Consider the following 22,539-nt stretch of genomic DNA (forward strand, 5'->3'; position numbering starts at 1 on the left):
ATGCCATCCAACCATTTCATCCTCTGTTGTCCTCTTCTCCTGCCCTCAATCTTTGTCAGCATCAGGGTCTTTCCCAATGAGTCAGTTCTTCGTATCAGTTGGCCAGAGTATTGGAGCGTCAGCTTCAACATCAATCTTTCCAATGAATAATCAGGGTTGATTTCCTTAGGATTGACTGGTTTGATCTCCTTGCAGTCCAAGGGATTCAAGAGTCTTCTCCAACACCACAGTTCAAAAACATCAGTTCTTCGGCCCTCAGCCTTCTTTATGATCCAACTCTCACATCCATACATGACTACTGGAAAAACCATTGCTTTAACTGTATGGACCTTTGTCGGCAAAGTAATATCTCTGCTTTTTAATATACTGTTTAGGTTTGTCATAGCTTTTCTTCTAAGGAGCAAGCGTCTTTTTAATTTCATGGCTGCAGTCACCGCCTGCAATGATTTTGGAGCCCAAGAAAATAAAGTCAGTCACTGCTTCCAGTTTCCCCATCTATTTGCCATGAAGTGATGGGACCAGATGCCATGATCTCATTTTTTTTGAATGTTGAGTTTTAAGCCAGCTTTTTCATTCTCCTTTTACCTTCATCAAGAGGCTCTTTAGTTCTTCTTCACTTTGTGCCATTAGAGTGGTGTCGTCTGCATATCTGAGGTTATTGAGATTTTTCCCAGCAGTCTTGATTCCAGCTTGTGCTTCATCCAGCCCAGCATTTCACATGATGTACTCTGCATACAAGTTAAATAAGTAAGGTGACAATGTACAGCCTTGTTGTATTTCTTTCCCAATTTGAAACCAGTTCATTTTTCCATGTAAGATTCTAGCTATTGCTTCTTGACCTGCATACAGGATTCTTAGGAGGCAGGTAAGGTGGTCTGGTATTCCCATCTCTTTAAGAATTTTCCACAGTTTGCTGTGATCCACAGAGTCAAAGGCTTTAGCATAGTCAATGAAGCAGATGTTTTTATCAAATTCTCTTGCTTTCTGTATGATCCAACGGAAAGTATACCAGAAGGGCATTCTCTTCCGTAACCATAGCAGTTAGCTAGACCAGGAAATGTAATATTACCCCAGGGGTATTCTGTTCTGTCATCTGTGTTCACATTGCGCCAGCTGTCCTGGTAGTCTTCTTCATACCTTTTTGGCCCGTGGTCCAGGATGTGGTACAGGGTCCACCTGCTGCTGCTGCTGTTCAGTTGCTGAGTTGTGTCTGATTCTTTGCGACCCTGTGGACTGCAGCACTCCAGGCTTCCCTGTCCTTCAGTGTCTCCTGGAGTCTGCTCACACTCATGTTCATCGAGTTCATCTCATCCTCTACCACCTCCTCCTCCTCCTGCCTTTAATCGTCAGGTCTCTGTGTGTGTGCTGTGCTGAGTTGCTTCACGTCCTGTCAGATTCTTCACAGCCCTGTAGACTGTAGCCCACCAGGCTCCTCTGTCCGTGGGATAATTGAGGCAAGAACACCGGCATGGGTTGCCGTGCCCTCCTCCAGGGGATCTGCCCACCCAGGGGCAGCACCCGTGTCTCTCACGTGAACTGCAGTGGCAGGTGGGTCTTTACCACTAGCACCACCTGGGAAGCCCCCAGGTCTCTTTAGCCTCCTTTTAATCTGGAACAGTTCTTTAGTCTTTCTTTGTCAGCTGAGAAAAATGTACCACCTAAAAGCTGAGAATTCTGTTTTATTAGGTGGCCTTACTGAGGACTAAGCCTGGGAAGGCAGCCTCTCTGATAGCTCTGATGGACTGTTCCAGAGAGATAAGCAAGGAACCTGGGTATAGAGGAGTTTTTGCTGAAGAAAACAAAACCAAAAAACAACGTAGTGGAACATCAAAACATGACTGCTAATCACAAAAAACAGCCAGCTCGCGCTCGTGACTGTAGAGCTCTTCTGTGCATGGGAGGACGCAGCAGTCTGGGCTGACTGACATCGGTCCTTTGAAATACGTCATTGCTACATGGGGCCAGTATCCTGGCTTTCTGCATCTTGAACCCCCTCCCCCCTCAGGGTGCACCGTTAGAGATGGCTACAGTGGCTGATGGCTGGGTGGGAGGCAACATTCTTTGTTTACCAAAATGATAGGCGGTGTTTTTTGTCCACTTGGGACACTGCCATTTTCAGAGTCAGATGTATTGTTTCATCGGCTGTCCTCTGTTTCGGTGTGTTTGTGTTTCCTCATGGTGATATTCAGGTGATGCATTTTTTGGCAACTACGATCAACCTGGTGTGGTGTTCTCAGCATCAGAGGAGGTGACCTGCGCTCTCCATCCTGACGGTGAGGATGCCCACTGTGATCACTTGGCTAGTGAGGTGTCTCCACTGTGAACTTAATTAATTTTGTCTTTGTAATTAACTAGTAATTTGTGGGAGATGCTTTCAAACTGTGTAACGATGCTTTTCTTCTTCCAGCTTCCACCTACTAGTTCTAGCATCCACTGACTAATCCGTGAGCCCATCAGGCTTTCTCTGCTTACTGCTGCTGTTTAGTTGCCAAGTCATGTGCGACTCTCTGCGACCCCGGGACTGTAGCCCGCCAGGCTCCTCTGTCAGTAGGATTTCTCAGGAAAGAATACTTATTTGGGACATTCAAGGAATTTTCCTTCCACCTTCACTCGTGGGTTCATTTTCCTGTTTGTATCCATATCCATTTGGGCTCATGGATTTCTTTTTTTATTGGGTGGGTTATAATCCCTTGTTCTCATTATGTATTTTGATGATTGCATTCCAGATTTAGTCAGCAAGAGCCCTTTCAAGCCGGGTACTGTTTCTGTTAAACCTGTTGCAGTATTTCTTTGAGCACCTTCTTTCTAGCACACAAGATGCTTCATGCTTATCTTAAACTTTCCAGTGAGACCTAGAAACCTTTCATTTTCAATGAATGAACCAGTGCAGTGCATTCCAAAACAGTTTATTTTGTAGCACCAATGAGAATTCATTTGTTATTTGGGTTTGTTTACATGTTGTTGGGAGAGAAGATCATGTGGCTATCTCATGAGTGGCTTTCTTTTTATGATACATGGAGACTTTATAAATAGATAATATAGATTTACCTTATAGATAATTTAAACTAACTTAGAGGTTCAGGACTAAAGCAGCTGTTATCCTTTGAGCACTGATCATGTACCTGTAACTTTAATTCATATAGTGACCCTTGTTAAACATAAGGAAACTGAGTCTCAGAGAGGTTAATGTACAGATCAGAGTCACACAGCTAGTGAGTGACTGAGCCAGGGTTTCAGTGCAGTTTGGTCTGACTTCAAAGCTCACTTTTTCCAGATATGCTTTGTTACGCTGTAATGCATATCCTTACTCTCGATGATAGAACTTGTACATATTTTCATTGAACTACAAAAAGCTTACTTGTTGTGGTTCTAGAGCTTTTCACCTGCTTCATAATTCCGTGTCCACATGAAAATCCAGTCTGCAGAATTAAAGTCTGTGATTCAGCACATTGATCTCTCAGAGGAAAGTCTGCCTGTTTTCACTCGAGTGATTCAGCGGTCCTAGTGTTTCTGTAAGTATCCAGCAATGCCCTAACTCTTTCATTTTCTTATTACAGGAATTTGCTTGCTAGGAAACAGAATGCAAGACTTGACAAACAAAATGACTTGGGATGGAAGTTGTTTGGAAAAGTACCGCTCGGAGACAATGCTCAGAAAGATCCAAAGAAGTTGCAAAAGGTATACAAGGTGCAAAGACGCAGAAATATGGGGCACGGCGTCCGTTTATGAGCCCTGCATAAATGCGCGCTATTAAGGCTTTGAAGCTGGAAAGCTTTGTTTCAGCTTGCATGCTAAGTACCTGCTGTTCAACTCTGTCTTCAGAACGTGGGTGACTTCAACTTTTTTCTTACAGCTTGTATGCGCACATGGGAGAGTTGAGATGGCTGGGCTTTAGAACTTGATTAAGTTTAATCAGTTTTTTCCCAATAAGAGTTACAAATGTGATCAAATTTTTATTAATTGTATTTGATATTAAAGAATTCTCCCTTCCTGATCCCAAGGGCTTTAGCTGTTTCAGTTCAGTTCAGTTCGGTCGCTCAGTCGTGTCCGACTCTCTGCGACCCCATGAACCGCAGCACGCCAGGCCTCCCTGTCCATCACCAACTCCTGGAGTCCACCCACACCCATGTCCATCGAGTCGGTGATGCCATCCAGCCATCTCATCCTCTGTTGTTCCCTTCTCCTCTTGCCCCCAATCCCTCCCAGCATCAGGGTCTTTTCCAATAAGTCAACTCTTCACATGAGGTGGCCAAAGTATTGAAGTTTCAGCTTCAGCATCAGTCCTTCCAGTGAACACTCAGGCTGTTTAGAACTTGATTAAATTTAATCAGTTTTTTTCTAATAAGAGTTACAAATGTGATCAAACTTTTTAATTGTGTCTGGTATTAAATAATTCTCCCTTCTTGGGACTTACCCATTCATGTGCCGCCTAGGAGCAGGGCAGCTGGGGCCTTCGTTACCCAGGCTGCCGTGTGACCCCCTTCCCCTCGCTGGCGGAGGCTGCCCACCTGTCCTGGGGGAGAGGGTGGGGCTCAGGGTCAGACCAGGCCTGTGGTGTCTCACCACCGTGGGCTCCTTTGCCCCCCACGGCGGGGAGGGTGCCAGCCCAGGAGGCAGGTGCTCATCCTTCCAGGGAGAGAGCTCAAGCACAGACTCAGCAAGGCCAGGGGGTGTTTGTGGCCTCAGCCGCCCCAACTGTGACCGCTTGCATCTTCTGCTTGGCCCCAAGCCCCAGCCGTCCTGACAGTGGGGCGTTTGCCCAGTGCCGTGACACCGCCAGTAGCTGGCCCCCAACCCCGCCTGAACCTTGGTTTTTTATCCACTGACACTTGTTCAGTAGACACTTCTCTAAGAGCCAGCCTCGTGCATGGCTCTGGAGTTAGAGAAATGGCACTGCCCCCAGGCTCCAGAGCACCCCTCTGGTGCGCAAAGGATTCCAGGGCAGGGCCACCGAGAGGGAGGCAGGGCCGCCATGGGGAACACACGCTGGGGTTAAATGAGTCATCATTTGGGTTTCTAGTTCATTTAAAACTCGCCACAACCTCGTGAAGAAGTTCGTTGCTGTCTTCATTTTACCAGAGGAGCCCTGGAGCAGACCGAGTGAGTGCGCAGCTGGAGGGCAGAGGGGCTGGAGGTCGGCCCTGGGCCTGTGGCTGCCAGGGCCCTTGCCGCGGCTCTTCCTCTGCAGGACGTGCAGGGGGGCAGGTGCCAGGCGGCCCGGGCCCCGGGCTTCGTGCAGTGGGAGCCCAGGGAACAGGGGCGGGCAGTCCTTGTGGTGGACGTGATGGGCTTGGAGCCCGCCCCTAACCTCGAGGCTGTGGGGAGCCCCCCACCAAGGGCTTTACACGTGCAGGGAATGATGAGGCCCCCTGGCAAGTGTGCGGCTCTTGGACTTGTCCCGGTGAGAGAAGGGAGTCTGGCTCAGTGCCCATGGAAGTTGTGGGACTGCCAAGTCTTATGGCCCCTCCAAGTATAGACGTGTTAGGTCCGGGGGTGCACTGTGTGGGGCTCTGGCTCAGACCACAGACTGGCTTTGTCCAGATTTCATTGTTTATGTTTCTGCAAATTCATAGTGTTTCAAACGGTGTTTAATGTTCCTTACAGCAGTTGTTGGGACCCAGGAGAATTGCAAAATAAATCAGTGTTGAAATTCATTTTTAGAGACTGTTACATTTTGAATGTGGATTACTTATTGTGTAGGCTGTTAAAATAACACACAATTAAAATGTATATTCACATGCAGAGATCAGCTCTGCCGTTTCTTAGGAAACTCAGTAGCTAAGCTGTTACAGAATTTTTGAAGAAATCTATGCTTTTCTAAAAAGCTATACTTTTTATATATGTTTTGCTGTGTAGATGTTCCTGTGGCTCTTAATGCCACTTGCATCATGCTTGAGTTTCTCTGTTATCTTTGTCGTACCCCCCTTTTTTAAAGGCGAGTGTGGATTATGTTCTTAGAGGGTTTCTGTGAACTGAAGTGACTAGGTCAGCTAATTCTGTAGTAACATGATACTGCAGAGAAGAGGGCCATCTGGCTCTGAGCATCAATAATACAGGATGTAATGGTACCTACATGCCACATACAGCCCTGCCTCCGTCCTGTTTGCTCCAGCTTTGTGTCTGGGCCGCCCATCCCTCACCCTGGGGCCTCCCCCGAGCTGGGAGGAAGCTGCTGGGCGCAGGCCGGAGCTGGCTGCTATCCAAGCCATTGGTTCTCCAAGCCTCCCCTCCCCGATTCAGAGGGCCCGTCCCTGGGGCCTGAGTGTCCAGACTGGTGATCCCAGATGGTAGCAGTAGCTCTAGTTAGGGCTAAAACATAATTAAGATATTTCAGTTCAGCTCAGTCGTGTCCGACTCTTTGCGACCCTATGAACTGCAGCACGCCAGGCTTCCCTGTCCATTACCAACTCCTGGAGTTCACTCAAGACTCACATCCATCGAGTCGGTGATGCCATCCAGCCATCTCATCCTCTGTCTCCCCTTCTCCTCCTGCCCCTCATCCTTCCCAGCATCAGAGTCTTTTCTAATGAGTCAACTCTTTGCATGAGGTGGCCAAAGTACTGGAGCCTCAGCTTTAGCATCATTCCTTCCAAAGAAATCCCAGGGCTGATCTCCTTCAGAATGGACTGGTTGGATCTCCTTGCAGTCCAAGGGACTCTCAAGAGTCTTCTCCAACACCATAGTTCAAAAGCATCAATTCTTCGGCGCTCAGCCTTCTTCACAGTCCAACTCTCACATCCATACATGACCACAGGAAAAACCATAGCCTTGACTAGATGGACCTTTGTTAGACTCTTAATTCCTTTCCCCTTTCTCTTTGGGAATATTTTGTACCTGAGTAGAAGTGGCCTCCTGTGGCGATTTAAAAACATGGACTTTGGAGTCAGACATGCTGGGTTTGGGCCCCCGCTCTGCCTCACACATGGGCCTCCCGCTGCCTACCTGACAGCTCCCTCTGGACGTCTGCTAGGCCTTCCCTGATGAACAAGCACCAAAGCTAAACTCTGATTTTCTTTTTTTCTGATCTGTCAGACCTGTGCCCTTTGCAGCTTCCCCTGTTTTCGTAGATGGCAGCCTTTCTGGTCAGCCTTAGAACTGCTGGACTTCTCTTCCTGACACTGCCCTTCCAGCCTGACAGGTGTTTTGTTTGTGTTTATATGCTGTGGGTGGGGCAAATCTGATGTGCAGTCAGGTTTGAGAAGTAGTGACTTGCTGGAAAATTCTGAACCTCTGCTCTAATGAATTCGCATGGACAAAGTCTTACTAAAGAGGTGTTCCTGGCATAGCTGTTAGAGGTGGCTGTGGCGAGTGGTCTCCCAGTTGCTCATGTTTTGGGGAATGGGGAGTGGATGCCTTTAGATAAGCTAGTCACGCTCACCTGGTTATGGGATTCCTCGGTGGCTCAGACGGTAAAGAATCTGCCTGCAGTGTGGGAGGCCCAGGTCAGTCTCTGCATTGGGAAGATCCCCTGGAGAAGAGAATGGCACCCCACTCCAGTATTCTTGCCTAGAAGATTCCATAGATAGAGGAGGCTGGTGGGCTACAGTCCATGGGGTCCCAAAGAGCTGGACACGACTCATGACTTCCCTGGTGGCTCAGACGGTAAAGCGTCTGTCTACAGTGCGGGAGACCCGGGCTCAATCCCTGGGTTGGGAAGATCTCCTGGAGAAGGCAATGGCATCCCACTCCAGTATTCTTGCCTGGAGAATCCCAGGGACAGAGGAACCTGGTAGGCTACAATCCATGGGGTCCCAAAGAGTTGGGCACGGCTAAGCGACTTCACTTTCACTTCAGCGACTAACACTTTGACTTGGTTATAGTAATGTGTAGAAGATGTATAAGAATATTAGGAAATAAAATAACACTTGGAATCTTACTGCCCCCAAATGATGACTGTTTGTATTTTGGTGTTTTCCCTTTCAGTATTTTTCCATGTGCTGTGCTTTTCTTTTCTTTAAAGAAAAGACCATTTGAAGAGTAATAGCGAGTCTTTGTAATTTGAGTCATATGTCAGAGGGACTCCGGACTGTGAACCCCTGGGATAATGCTTCAGAACAGAGTCTGTGACTCTCTGAGGCCTTGCGCTGTGTACACAGATGTGAGGGACTGTCAGTGTTGTCAGAAAGTGAGGCTGAGCAGCAGGCTTCAGTCCTGGGTGGGGTCTGAGGCAGACGCTGCTTGTGGCAAAGACAGCAGCAGGAGGGGCAAGCTTGCAGGCTTCACCGTCCTGGACAGAACTGTCAGGGGAGCAAACACGAGTACATGTGTTGGGGTTTGTATAACCTGGGATGTCTTCGGTGGCCTTCTGGAATTTCAAGTCAGCTCTTAGATGTTAAAGAGAGAATCCCAGAAGAAAGCAAAACCAGGACAACTTAAAAGTGACATTCATTCTCACCTCTGGGTTCTCAGGAAATCATGAATGGTCATAAACTGCAGAAAGGAAAAGCCTTGAGTACTCACTGCAGGTAACTGGCGGCTGGCCTACAAGTATATTCTAAAACAATTTAATTTCATTTTAAAAGGAAACCTTTCTTCATACTTATAATCCCTTATGCATTTGGAAAATGAGTTTGAACTAGTTTACAAAAAAGATCAGGTCTCAGTTACGGATAAGAAGAACGAAGCATACTCTAAAGTGTCTCTCCCAGTGAAGGGAGCCGTACCACTCGAACAGAAACGTAGTACCTGGAGCAGCCGTGTGGGGTTCTAGAAAGGAAGTAGTAGCAGGTGGTTTGGAGAGGAAGGCTGGAAGCTCTGCTGAACAGGCCACACTCACCACTCTCTGCATCCTCTGGTATCCCCAGCTTGACACAGGGTAGTATAAGTAAGGGCTGATTGTGTCTCAAATCTTGCAAAAGATATAAACCTACAGATTCGGGAGACCAGGAGGCTCAATGAGCTCCAGACGGGATGAACTCACAAAGTCAGTGCCCAGACATTTCATAACCATGCTGCTGGAAATGTAGACAAAGAAAAAAAATCTTAGAAGCAGCCAGAGAAAGTATATCTGGGGATATTACTGGGGAGGGGCAGTTTGGATGACTTGCTTTTCCCATCAGAAACCGAGGAGGCCACCAGGAAGTGAAACAGCATTTTTTAAAGCGCTGAAAGGAAAGAACTTCTCGTTGTTCAGTCCCTGAGTCGAGTCTGACTCTTTGTAACCCCATGGCCTACAGCACACCAGGCTCCCCTGTCCTTCACATCACCCGGAGTTTGCTCAGACTCATGTCCATTGAGTCAGTGATGCCATCCAACCATCTCGTTCTCTGACTGCCTCTTCTTTCCCTGCTCCTCTTCATCTTCCTCACATCCGGGTCTTTTCCAGTGAGTTGGCTCTTCGCATCAGGTGGTCAAAGTATTGGAGCTTCAGCTTTAGCATCAGTCCTTCCAGTGAATATTCAGGACTGATTTCCTTTAGGATAGACTGGTTGGATCTTCTTGCAGTACAAGGGACTCTCAAGAGTCTTCTCCAACACCACAGTCCAAAAGCATCAATTCTTCGGCACTCAGTTTTCTTTATGGTCCAACTCTCACATCCATACATGACTACTAGAAAAACCATAGCTTTGACTATACGGATCTTTGTTGGCAAAGTGATGTCTTTGCTTTTTAATACTTAAACTCTTTTTAATGTCTAGGTTTGTAATAACTTTCTTTCCAATGAGCAAGCGTGTTTTTTAATTTCATGGCTGCAGTAACCGTCCACAGTGATTCTGGAGCCCAAGAAAATAAAATCTGTCACTACTTCCACATTTTCCCTTTCTATTTGCCATGAAGTGATGGGACCAGATGCCATGATCTTAGTTTTTTGAATGTTGAGTTTTAAACCAGCTTTTTCACTCTCCTCTTTCACCCTCATTAGGAGGCTCTGTAGATACTCTTCTCTTTCTGCCATTAAAGTGGTATCATCTGCGTATCTGAGGTTGTTGATATTTCTCCTAGCAATCTTAATTCCAGCTTGTGCGTCATCAATCCTGGCATTTCTCATGATGTACTCTGCATACAAGTTAAATAACCAGGGTGACAATATACAGCCTTGTTGTACTCCTTCCCCAATTTTGAACCAGTCTGTTCCATGTCCGGTTCTAACTGTTGCTTCTTGAACCACATACAGGTTTCTCAGAGGTGGGTAAGGTGGTCTGGTGTTCCCATCTGTTTAAAAATTTTCCACAGTTTGTTGCGATCCACACAGTCAAAGGCTTTAATGTAGTCAGTGAAGTAGACAGAAGTAGATGTTTTTCTGGAATTCCCCTCCTTTCTCTGTGATCCAGTGGATGCTGGCAGTTTGACTCTGTTCTTCTGCCTTTTCTAAATCCAGCTTGAACATCTGGAAGTGCTTGGTTCATGTACTGTTGAAGCCTGGCTTGGAGAATTTTGCACATTACTTTGTTACTGTGTGAGATGAGTCCAGTTGTGCAGTAGTTTCAACATTCTTTGGCATTGCCTTTCTTTGGGATTGAAATGAAAACTGACCTTTTCCAGTCCTGTGGCCACTGCTGAGTTTTCCAAATTTGCTGGCATAGTGAGTGCAGCACTTTCACAGCATCATCTTTTAGGACTTGAAATAGCTCACCTGGAATTCCATCACCTCCACTAGCTTTGTTCGTAGTGATGCTTTCTAAGGCCCACGTGACTTCATGCTAGGATGTCTGACTCCAGGTGAGTGACCACACCATCATTGTTATCCTGGTCATTAAGACCATTTTTGTACAGTTCTGTGTATTCTTGCCACCTCTTCGTATTAATCTCTTCTACCTGCTAGGTCTTTACCGTTTCTGTCCTTTATTGTGCCCATCCTAGCTTGAAATGTTCCCTTGATATCCTTGATTTCCTTGAAGAGATTTCTATTCTTTCTCATTCTGTTGTTTTCCTCTACTTCTTTGCATTGTTCGTTTAAGAAGGCCTTCTTATCTCTCCTTGCTATTCTCTGGAACTCTGCATTCAGTTGGGTGTATCTTTCCCTTTCTGCCTTGCTTTTTACTTTTCTTCTTTCCTTAGCTATTTGTAAGGCCTCCTCAGACAACCACTTCACTGTCTTGCATTTCTTTTTCTTTGCAATGGTTTTGGTCACTGCCTCCTGTACAGTGCTATGAACCTCTGTCCATAGTTCTTCAGGCACTCTGTCTACCAGGTCTAATCCCTTGAATGTATTTGTCACTTCTACTGTATAATCATAAGGGATTTTATTTAGATCATGTCTGGATGGCCTAGTGGTTTCCCTACTTTCTTAAATTTAAGCCTGGATTTTGCAACAAGGAGCTAATGATCTGAGCCACAGTCAGCTCCATGTCTTGTTTTTGCTGACTTATATAGATCTCCTCCATCTTTGACTGCAGAGAATATAATCAGTCTGATTTCGGTATTGACCATCTGGTGATGTCCATGTGTAGAGTCTTCTCTTGTGTTGTTGGCAAAGGATGTTCACTATGACCAGTGTGTTCTCTTGACAAGACTCCATTAGCCTTTGCCCTGCTTCATTTTATACCCCAAGTCCAAACTTGCTTGTTACTCCAGGTATTTCTTGCATTCTAGTCCCCTCTAATGAAAAGGACATCTGTTTTTGGTGTTGTAGGTCTTGTAGGTCTTCATAAAACCGGTCAACTCCAGCTTCTTTGGCATTTGTGGGCAGGGCATAGACTTGCATTACTGTGATGTTGAATGGTTTTCCTTGGAAACGATCATTCTGTCATTTTTAAGATAGCACCCGAGTTCTGCATTTCAGACTCTTTCGTTGACTATGGTGCTACTTCATTTCTTCTAAGGGATTCTTGCCCACAGTAGTAGATATAATGGTCATCTGAGTTAAATTCACCCATTCCTGCCCATTTTAGTTCACTGATTCCTAAATTATCATGTTGATGTTCATTCTTGCCATCTCCTGCTTGACTACATCCAATTTACCTGGATTCATGAACCTATCATTCCAGGTTCCTATGCAGAATTGTTCTTTATAGCATCGGATTTTACTTTGACCGCCAGACACATCCACGTCTGAGCATTGATTCCATACTGGCCCAGCTGCCTCATTCTTTCTAGAGCTATCAGTAATGGCCCTCCATTCTTCCCCAGTAGCATAGTGGACACCCTCTGACCTCGGGGGTTGCTTATTTTCCAGTGTCATATCTTTTTGCCTTTTCATACTGTTCATGGGGTTCTCAGAGCAAGAATACTGGAGTGGTTTGCCATTCCCTGCTCCAGTGGACCATGTTTCGTCAGAACTTTCCACTGTGACCCGTCCATCTTGGATGGCCCTGCGTGACATGACTTATGGCTTTACTGAGTAATGCAAGCCTTTCTTAACCCAAGAAAAGCACTGTCGACCCCAAATTCTATATCCAGCAAAAATACCCTCCAGCAGTGGAAGTAAAATAAAGATCTTTTCGGATAAAGGAAAACTGAGGGGATTTGTTGCCAGCAGATCTAAAAAAAATTACCGAAGGAAGTTTTCCAGACAGTAGGGACATTATACTAGAAGAGACCCGAAACATTAGGGAGGGAGAGGAACAGAAATGGTAAAAGTCCAGATGAGTACAACAGACCATTGTTCTCGCAATGAGGTCTTTGAAATGTTTTGTTGAAAGCAAAAAGTATGTTGTTGTGTGGGATTTTCAGCATATGTTGATGTAGTATGTATTACAGATAGACCATGAAGGGGAAGAGGGTATGATGGTAATGTTTCTACATTCCACGTGAAGTGCTAAAATATTGATTCTAATTAGATTGTGAGAAATATATATTGTAAATCTCAGATCAACCACTAAACTTCACAAAGAGCGAACAATGAAATATTTTAAAATGGAATTCTAAAAAAAAAAGTTCGAGGAAGGGAAAGCAAGACAGGCAAGAGGAAATGTAGAAAAGAAAACTAGAAAACATAAGATGGACGGCTCAAATGGAAATGTGTCAATAATTACCTTAATACAAATGGTCTGAGCATACCAACTGTGTGTGACATTGTCAGAGTGGGTTCAGAAACAACGACCCAGCTATGTACCATCTAAAATAAATTCACTCCAAATAGGAAACGTAGTTATAATTAAAGGGTGCAAAAAGATACCACTGCCGTGAAGACACTAGTCAACATGCAGATGGAGTAAGATCAGGAAAAGTAGACTTCAGAGCGAAGAAATCACCAGGGACAGGTGGGATGTTGCCAATGAAGACGTAGTCACACTGAGTGTGTGTCTAATAGCAGAGCTGCAAAGCACGCAGCCCAGAGCCTGACGGATCTGAGACAAGTAGGCGCATCCAGGGTTACAACCGGAACGCCAGTGCCCCTCTGAGTAACTGACGGGGCTACTGGCAGAATGAGCCAGCCCCACCGGGGAGCCTCCCATCACTGAGCCAGGCTGCTGGGCGTTCGGAGAAGACTCCACACCCCAGCAGAGCACGACACACCTTTTCAAGCTCATGTGGATGGTCACCACGGTAGACCAAACCTGTGATATAAAAGAAGCTAAATTGGAAAGGACTCAGTTTATACAAAATATCTTCCCTCACCTCAGTGGAGTTATCTTCTCCTTATCTTTCTGACAAGAAGAACATCTCTCCACACTTGGAAATCAAACACGTAACATGCTTCTAAACCCCTGGAGAAGGAAATGCTAATCTCATCCATTATTGTTGCCTGGAGAATCCCGTGGACAGAGGAGCCCGGTGGGCTGTAGTCCATGGAGTCATAAAAGAGTTGATCACGCCTGAGCATATGCTTCCAGATAAGTTTTGGGACAATAAGAGAGTCACAAGGAAAATGAGAAAATATTTTGAACTGAACAAAAATACAGTCTATCAAACTTTGTGGGATGCAGTGCTTAGAAGCACATTTCAATTTTTTGGCCTCACTGTGTGGCTCATGGGACCTTAGTTCCCCAACCAGGGATCAGACTGGGGCCCTCAGCAGGGAAAGCCCAGTGTCTTAACCACTGGACTTCTGGGGAATTACCCAAGATCGGAATTTATAGCATTAAGCCAGTTCGGTTAGAAAAGAGAAGAGTTCTCTAATTTTCTACCTTAAGAAACTGTAAAAGGAGCAAATAAACCCAAAACAAGCGAAAAGGAGAAAATAACACACATGAGAACAGAAGACACTGAGATTGAAAACAAATTAATAGAGAAACCACAAGCTGGTTCTCTGAAACGATCAACAAAATCAAACGCGAACAAAACTGACAGAAAGGAGGAGCAAATTATCAGTAAGAGAAGTTAAACGAGGAGATTCCACTGCAGACGCTGCAGAAATTAAAAGGATAAGAGTGTTATAAACAACTCTCCAAACATAAGTTTGATAACTTAGATGAAATGATCCACTTCCTTGAAAGTCACACATCACCAAAGCTCATTCAGGATACAATAGATAACCCAAATTGTGCTGTAATTATTAATGAAATGGAAATTGTAGTTCAAAACCTTCCAAAAAAGAAATCTCCAAGCCTAGAGGGGGTATCATTGATGAGCTCTTCTAAATATTTAAAGAAAGACTGGGAGCTGACTGTGGCTCAGATCATGAACTCCTTATTGTCAAATTCAGACTTAAAGAAAGTAGGGAAAACCACTAGACCATTCAGGTATGTCCTAAATCAAATCCCTTATGATTGTACAGTGGAAGTCACAAATAGATTCAAGGGATTACATCTGATAGAGTGCCTGAAGAACTACAGACAGAGGTTCGTGACATTGTACAAGAGGCAGTGATCAAGACCATCCCCAAGAAAAAGAAATGCAAAAACGCAAAATGGTGGTCTGAGGAAGACTTACAAATAGCTGAGAAAACAAAAGTAGCTAAAGGCAACGTAGAAAAGGAAAGATACCCATCTGAATGCAGAGTTCCAATAAAATAGCAAGGAGAGATAAGAGAGCCTTCCTAAGTGATCAATGCAAAGAGATAGAGGAAAACAATAGAATGGGAAAAATTAGAGATCTCTTTAAGAAAATTAGAGATACCAAAGGAACACTTCATGCAAAAATGGGCACAGTAAAGGTCAGAAACAGTCTGGACCTAACAGAAGCAGAAGATATTAAGAGGAGTGGCAAGAATACACAGAAGAACTGTATAGAAAAGATCTTCATGACCTAGGTAACCATGTTGGTGTGATAACTCACCTAGGAACCAGACATTCTGGAGTCCAAGGCAAGTGGGCCTTAGGAAGCATCACTATGAACAAAGCTAATGGGGGTGATAGAATTCCAGCCGAGCTATTTCAAGTCCTAAAAGATGATGATGTGAAACTGCTGCACTCAATATGCCAGCAAATTTGGAAAACTCAGCAGTGACAACAGGATTGGAAAAGGTCAGTTTTCATTCCAGTCCCAAAGAAAGGCAATGCCAACTACTCCACAATTGCACTCATCTCACACGCTAGCAAAGGAATGCTCAAAGTTCTCTAAGCCAGGCTTCAGCAATATGTGAAGCTTGAACTTCCAGATGTTCAAGCTGGATTTAGAAAAGGCAGAGGAACCAGAGATCAAATTGTCAATATCCCCTGGATCATCGAAAAAGCAAGAGAGTTCCAGAAAAACATCTATTTCTGCTTTATTGACTATGCCAAAGCCTTTGACTGTGTGGATCACAGCAAACTGTGGAAAATTCTTAAAAAGATGGGAATACCAGACCACCTAACCTACATTCTGAGAAATCTGTATGCAGGTCAGGAAGCAACAGTTAGAACTGGACATGGAACAACAGACTGGTTCCAAATTGGGAAAGGAGTATGTCAAGGCTGTATCTTGACATCCTGCTTATGTAACTTATATGCAGAGTACACATCATGAGAAATGCTGGGCTGGAGGAAGCACAAGCTGAAATCAAGATTGCCGAGAGAAATATCAATATCCCTAGATATGCAGATACCACCCTTATGGCAGAAAGTGAAGAAGAACTTAAGAGCCTCTTGATGAAAGTAAAAGAGGAGAGTAAAAAAGCTGGCTTAAAACTCAGTATTCAAAAAACTGAGATCATGGCATCCGTTCCCATCACTTCATGGCAAATAGATGGGGAAACAATGAAAACAGCAACAGACTTTATTTTCTTGGACTCCAAAATCACTGTAGATGGTGACTGCAGCCATGAAATTAAAAGACGCTTGCTCCTTAGAAGAAAAGCTATGACCAAGCTAGACAGCATATTAAGCAGAGTCATTACTTTGCCAACAAGGTCCATCCAAAGCTATTGTTTTTCCAGTAGTCATGTACGGATGTGAGAGTTGGACCACAAAGAAAGCTGAGTGCCGAAAAATTGATGCTTTTGAACTGTGGTGTTGGAGAAGATGCTGGAAAGTCCCTTGTATGGGAACGAGATCAAACCAGTCAATCCTAAAGGAAATCAACTGTGAATATTCATTGGAAAGACTGATGCTGAAGCTGAAGCTCCAGTATTTTGGCCATGTGATGCAAAGAACTGACTCACTGGAAAAGACCCTGATGCTGGGAACGATTGAAGTCAAGAGGAGAAGGGGACGACAGAGGATGAGATGGTTGGATGGTATCACTGACTTGATGGACATGAGTTTGAGCAAGTTCCGGACATTGGTGATGGACAGGGAAGCCTAGTGTGCTGCAGTCCATGGGGTTGCAGAGAGTCGGACATCACTAAGCCACTGAACTGAACTGAACCAAACCCACTTCCACAATATACATCTTAAGATAACAAGATTAGTCATAAGGTTCTTGTTAAGGAGAAACATGTCCTCAAGAAGATACATTGTTATATTGATCAAGACAAAGCAATGTAGAAAAAGTTTGTCCTTTTCTCCTCCTTGAGAGACCCGGACCCCTTTCTCCTTCTCAAGGGTTCCAGACCCCTTTCTTCTCCTTGGGGACTTCTTATCACCTACCCAAGAATTGACTGTCTCAGTCTCAGCAGGAGATTATCTCATAAAATGTCTGTGGTGGTTGTTTAGTCGCTAAGTCATGTCTGAGCTCTTGCGACCCCATGAACTGTATTCTGCCAGGCTCCTCTGTCCATGGGATCCTCCAGGCAAGAATACTGGAGTGGGTTGCGATTTCCTTCTCTAGGGGATCTTCCTGACCCAGGAATCGAACCCAGGGCTGGGGCTGCTGCATTGAAGGCAGATTCTTTACCGACTGAGCTATGAGTATAAAATGTCTAATTCTTATTATCTTGGATTTTAGAGAGGCAGCACGTTCTATATCAGGCTTTTCTATGAGGCATTTGTGGAAGAGAAGGAAAGGGGGAAGCGAGGAGAAAGGGAAATGGCAGTGTGGTCCTTTAGTTTGGACAGGTTTTGTTCTGTGCATGGATTGTCTCCTGTTGTCGTGGTGACAGTTAATTCATCTGAGCAGTTTGGCTCTCTCGCCTCAGATGCCTTAGTATAAGCTGGATTCCGTGCCCAGTGCCTCTCAAGGTGTGGAAGTGATGCCTTCCCCCGTCAGTCCGAGAGGCGGAACTCGGGGCACACTTCCAGCCTTTGCGCTGGGGCTCCCAGGGGGAGGTGGGAGCTCGAGGCCAGGAAACGGACGGGCCGATCTTTCCTGGGGCCGCAGACCCTGCTGGGGTCAGAGGGGTCAGGCCTGGGAGGGACTCTGAGCAGAGGGCGCCTTGTCTGTGTCCTGGTTTGGTCACTCGCAGTCAGTTGCGTGGCTTCAGGCTGCCGACTTGACTTTGCCTCTCTTAACCGGTGGCTCCTTCTCTGCAAAGATAATGCCCGTCTTGCCTGTGCTTGTGAAGGTTCCGTGGGAGGAAGTCTGGGTGGTAGTGGGTGGTGGTAGCCGCGGTAGTTCAGTGGTTAGAAGGCTCTGTGCTTCCACGGGCTCGACCCCTGGTACGCGAAGACCCTGTGTGCTGCGTGGTGCAGCCAAAACAGATAAAAGCTAATGCGCTCAGTTTGTGTTTCAGTGTGGGTGTTCCTGGAGCAGTGGTTGGTGTCCAGTGAGAGCTCAGTAAATGGCAGTGGCTTCTCGTGTTCTGGTCTCACCTCAGGGCTATACCTTTACTCCTGTGACTGGATAAAAATCTTAAAAAAGTAAGTTAAAACAACTTTGCCACTGTCAGGAGTGTTCAGTGTGTTTTGGAAATTTGTAGTTGGCAAAATCAGTCTTGAATTCCATCTGAAACAGCTTTAAAAAAATTTTTTTTTACAAATTATAAAAAATAGTTCATGAAAAAAAACACTTGTGGAATCCCCAAATGAGAGAGGCACACAGTTAACAGGAAAGCCCCCTTCACCTGAGACTCCGCGCCCTGCCTCCCTCCCCTCCCTGGCCTTCCTCTGAGCCAGGGGACAGTGTATGCTGCGCTCGTGGGCACACATTTGTGATAGAGCTGTGCAGCTTCTCTCTGGCGTGTCCACAATCGGCTCTCAGGAGACTTGCCCAGTCTGACCCTGAAGACGCTGTGGCCGGGATTGTTCAGAGGGGACCGTCCGTCTTCTGAACCTGGTCTGTGACTGACTGTGGGCTCTGGTGATTGTATCTGCAGCTGAGTAGCCTGTTGAATAACCTGAACCAGAAAAGTGTGTTCCAGGCAAGCAGCTGAATCGAGGCCACTTCCGAGGAAGATGTAGGGAGGTGGCCCTTGGGAGCTTTCAAATGCTCCTGTGCTTCCCTGAACAATTTAATATGTTGATATAAAAATATTGACAGCCAGAGAAAACTGCCTTTTTTTCCCACATCAATCTAATTCCCAATGGAAGATTGAGATTTTTAAAAGTATTTTGTAGTCTCTGAGCACTGTTGGATCAGCAGGGGAGACACTTCTTGGGCCTTTCCCAGGGGTTGATGGGCACAGGCCTGGCTGGCTTGTCTCGGCTGCAATGTGTGGAGCCTAGCTGACCCTTCTGAGGAGGTGTAGTCAGCAAGCGGCCACGCGGGACTTGGAGGAACCTCAGATTTGAGAGGAGTAAGACTGTGAACTTTCAGTTTCCTCTAAACTGTCCTTTAAGTTTCTAGTGTAAGTTGAGCTCAGAATGTTGCTTTGCATCTTGTCAGTATGTGAAAGCGCTTCAGGTGGAGTTTTCTCTTTGCCACTGGAAACCCCATTGTTGTTGCTGTTCAGTTGCACAGTTGTGCCGACTCTTTGCCACCTGGACTGCAGCTCGCCAGGCTTCTCTGTCCTTCACTGTCTCCTGGAGTTTGCTCAGACTCCTGTCCATTGAGTCAGTGATGCCATCCAACCATCTCACCCTCTGCTGCCCCCTTCCCTTGCCCTCAGTCTTTCCCACTCCGTGGTATCCTTGAGTTCACAGGCAAGTGTTATGTTTGTTCCTTGATCCTCTGCCCGTGTCTGATAGTTAGTGTGGCCTTAGGACCATGGAGGGGGCATGGCTGTGGTAAAGTGAAGTCGTAGTTCGAAGGCCGTGCACCAGGGGAGTTGATAGGAAGAGGCTTCGGAGCCAGACTGCCCTGGTTGAAATCGCACCCTGCCCCTGACCAGCTGTCACTTTACCAGGGAAGGTACTCAGAGCCTCAGCTGCTGCGTCTGGGAAAAGGGGGGGTGGGGAGAGGATGCTGACAGTACCTATACTCGTTTCTTGTTGCTCCTCAATAAATTACCACCAAAGTTGGTGACTTAAAACAATACAGATGTATCCTCCTATGGTTAGGAGGTCAGAAATCTGGAATGAATCTTCCAGGCTAAGATCAAAGTGTAGGCAGGGCTGGCCCCCTTAGAGGCCAGGAGAGAGCCTGTGCCTCCCGTCCCAGGTTCTGTAAGCTGCCGGCCTCCTTGGCCTGTGGCTGCATCGCTGCAGTTTGTTTCTATCAGCGCGTCGCCTTCCCCTGCTTCCATCTTCATATCCGCCCCTGCTTCGATCTTCTGAGGACACTTGGGGTTATTTTGGGCCCACCCAGATAATGAAGGATAATCTCCCCATCTCAGGGCCCATGACGTTAATCCCGCCTGCAGAGTCCCTTCTACCACCTAAGCTAACAGTCACAGGTCCCCGGGGTTGACATGGGTGTGTCTGGGGGCTGTCCCTCTGCCTGGCACAGGACTGACTCACTTCGTGGGGTTGAGGGGGTTGAATGAGACTCGTCCCGTCTTAGCTCAGATGCTCCCTCCTAGGTGGCGTCTTCTAAGCAGTTTTCCCTGACCACCCAGCCTGAAGGGCCATCCTCTGCCCGAGGGCTGTTGGCTGTTCTCTGCACAGTGCTTTTCTCCGTCGTAAACTCTTGCCCACTTGCTTGTTGCCTCTTTATTGCCTGCCTCTCGACCCCTCCCGGAATGTGAATTCACGAAGCTTAGGAGCAGACCTCGTTTGCTTTTCAGTCACTTTCTCCCCAGCGCTAGAACAGTTCCTAGTTTTATTGGATGGTTAAAACGAATTTGTTAAATGGGTGAAAGTGAAAGTCACTCAGTTATGCCCCACTCCTTGGGACCCCATGGACTGTACAGTCCATGGAATTCTCCAGGCCAGAATACTGGGGTGGGCAGCCATTCCCTTCTCCAGGGGATCTACCCAACCCACGGATGGAACTCACGTCTCTCACATTGTAGGAGGATTCTTTACTCTCTGAGCCACAAGGGAAGCCCGTTAAATGGATGAATGAATTTCAAAATTTCAAAGCATGCCACTTTGTAGACTTCCTTATCTCTATGACAACATAGACATTTCCCCATATCATTAAGTATTCTCCCGCGATCTCGTTTTTACGCACTGAGGTATGGCCTTTGTGCAGCCATGTCTTGGTTTATTTAACCAGTTTTCCTCAGCTGGGCGCTGGCGCCGGTGCTTTCCTGTGAAAGCCAGTGGCCTGTAGCGTGGCTGGGCTTTGTCAGCCGTGCGTTAGGGTGTTGCATGGAGCAAATCACCCAGTCTCACCTCCTGACCTCAAAGGGTGGAGACAACCATGTTGTAGGTTAACCAATAAGGAAATAAATCCAGTGTGCTGGTAGCCTGGGAATGAGCTCTGGCTAACTCAGAAACTTCAGGAGGCAGAATTCTTGACAGGTGAATTAAGATAAAGTCAAATCTAATGCCATACTGAGATAGAGAAAAGGCTCTGTTGACTTATTATTTTTAAGTTTCAAATTTTAGTAAATTCAACCTGTCCTCACATGGTATATAGTTAAACCTTTATAAATGGTACTCAGATGTAAAATATGTGATAGAAACTATTGTTAAAGTAACTCGAAGGTTACCACCTGCCGAGGGGATAAGCAGTGTTTTTGGCAAGCATGTCTTAATATGTATTTAGCCCATGCTTAACATGTGTCTCTCATATTTAAATTCAGTGAGCCTGCAGGCTCACTGTGGACTAGATGTTGGTAGGAGAGGCTGAGAACCCACGCCTGTCTTTGAGAATAGAACGAGCTCTCTTCCTGTCTCAGGACTTATTTCCGGAAGGACACAGTAACTCCTCAGACTGGGTCGGCTGCCTCTCCTGGGGCTCTTGGAGCTCTCTGATTCCTCTCCATCACAGGACCGAGCACCCCCCGAGTGTGGTGATCGTCTGTTTGCTGGTCTGTGAGGGACGTGAGGACAGGAGCCTTGTTCATCTTTAGTCCTAGGGCCAAGCACCGCGAGTGCTTCTGGGAGAGACGGGAAGACAGGCGGGAGAATGACCGAGTCCACATGCGCCGTGTGTCTCCTCTGTGCTGGGGGCTTCGCTCCTCTCCAGTGGTGGAGAGACAACAGCCAGTCCGCACCCTCAGAGGTTTCCTCTTGAGGGAAATAAGTACTAATCAGAGAGTCATGTAATTACAAGGTGTGATTAAGTGCTGTGAGAAAACAGAACCTGATGCGGGGAGGGAGACGAACAGGGACTTGCTGTAGTTTACATGGGAGGGAAGAGAGTGTTTCTGCAGGGAAGGTATTTAAGATGAGTTCTGAAGATGAGGTCGGCCTTCGTTTAGTCTCCTTGTGAAGAAAAACTCAAACCTAGAGAAGGGTTCGAGGAATAATTTAATGATGAACAGCCGTATGTTATGCTCCGCTAGATTGAACAGTTGTTGACATTTCACCAGATTCATTTTATCCTGCCTTTTCTAGTTTCAAAAAATGGAATCACTTGAAAGTAACTTGCAGGTATCATGACATCGTACCCATAAATACATCACCATTCAGCGCTCTACACAACCATGAAGGTGTCATCGGGCTTTAGAAAATCATCAGTAATTTCCGCAGCAGCGCCTGGCCGTGGCTGTGTTCAGACGCTGTTCGTGACCAGGCCGCGTCTTCTTTCTCTAGGTGCACCAAGCTGCTGTTCATGGACCAGCATCCAGTCAGGTCCCTGTACTCACCTTAGCTGTGTGTCACTTAACTCTCTTCCTGGAAAACAGTTACTCCACCATTCTTTGATGACATTTACCTTTCTTAAAAAAAATGATCATGGGTTAAAGATTCATTGAACACATTGAGGAGATGTGTGAAATGAAGCAGTAAGATGGAAAAATTTATTCCAAAGACATTTGAGGAAGTAGATAGTTATAGACATAAAACCAAACAAAGAATTAGAATAAGATTGCTAGGTTAGATTTAAATAAACGAATAGGGTAAGAAAACATCACCTTTGGAGTTAAGTTTTCAGTTGGACATAAACGTGCAAGTTAATATGTCACTTCACAGTTTCTGGGTTCTAATCGAG

General features: G+C 45.9%; 1 protein-coding gene across 4 annotated transcripts in view; it reads left to right on the forward strand.

Moving 5' to 3' along the window:
* TBC1D14 (TBC1 domain family member 14) overlaps positions 1 to 22,539 on the forward strand; it is a 118,725-nt gene that overhangs the window by 48,888 nt on the left and 47,298 nt on the right. For all 4 annotated transcript variants that reach the window (XM_018049767.1, XM_018049768.1, XM_018049769.1 and 1 more), the window contains one exon: positions 3,558 to 3,678. In XM_018049767.1, the coding sequence (XP_017905256.1) occupies positions 3,558 to 3,678 (121 nt within the window). The remainder of the gene's footprint in view (positions 1 to 3,557; positions 3,679 to 22,539) is intronic.

This window comes from Capra hircus, chromosome 6 (assembly GCF_001704415.2).
Source record: "Capra hircus breed San Clemente chromosome 6, ASM170441v1, whole genome shotgun sequence".
Classification (NCBI taxonomy): Eukaryota; Metazoa; Chordata; class Mammalia; order Artiodactyla; family Bovidae; genus Capra; species Capra hircus.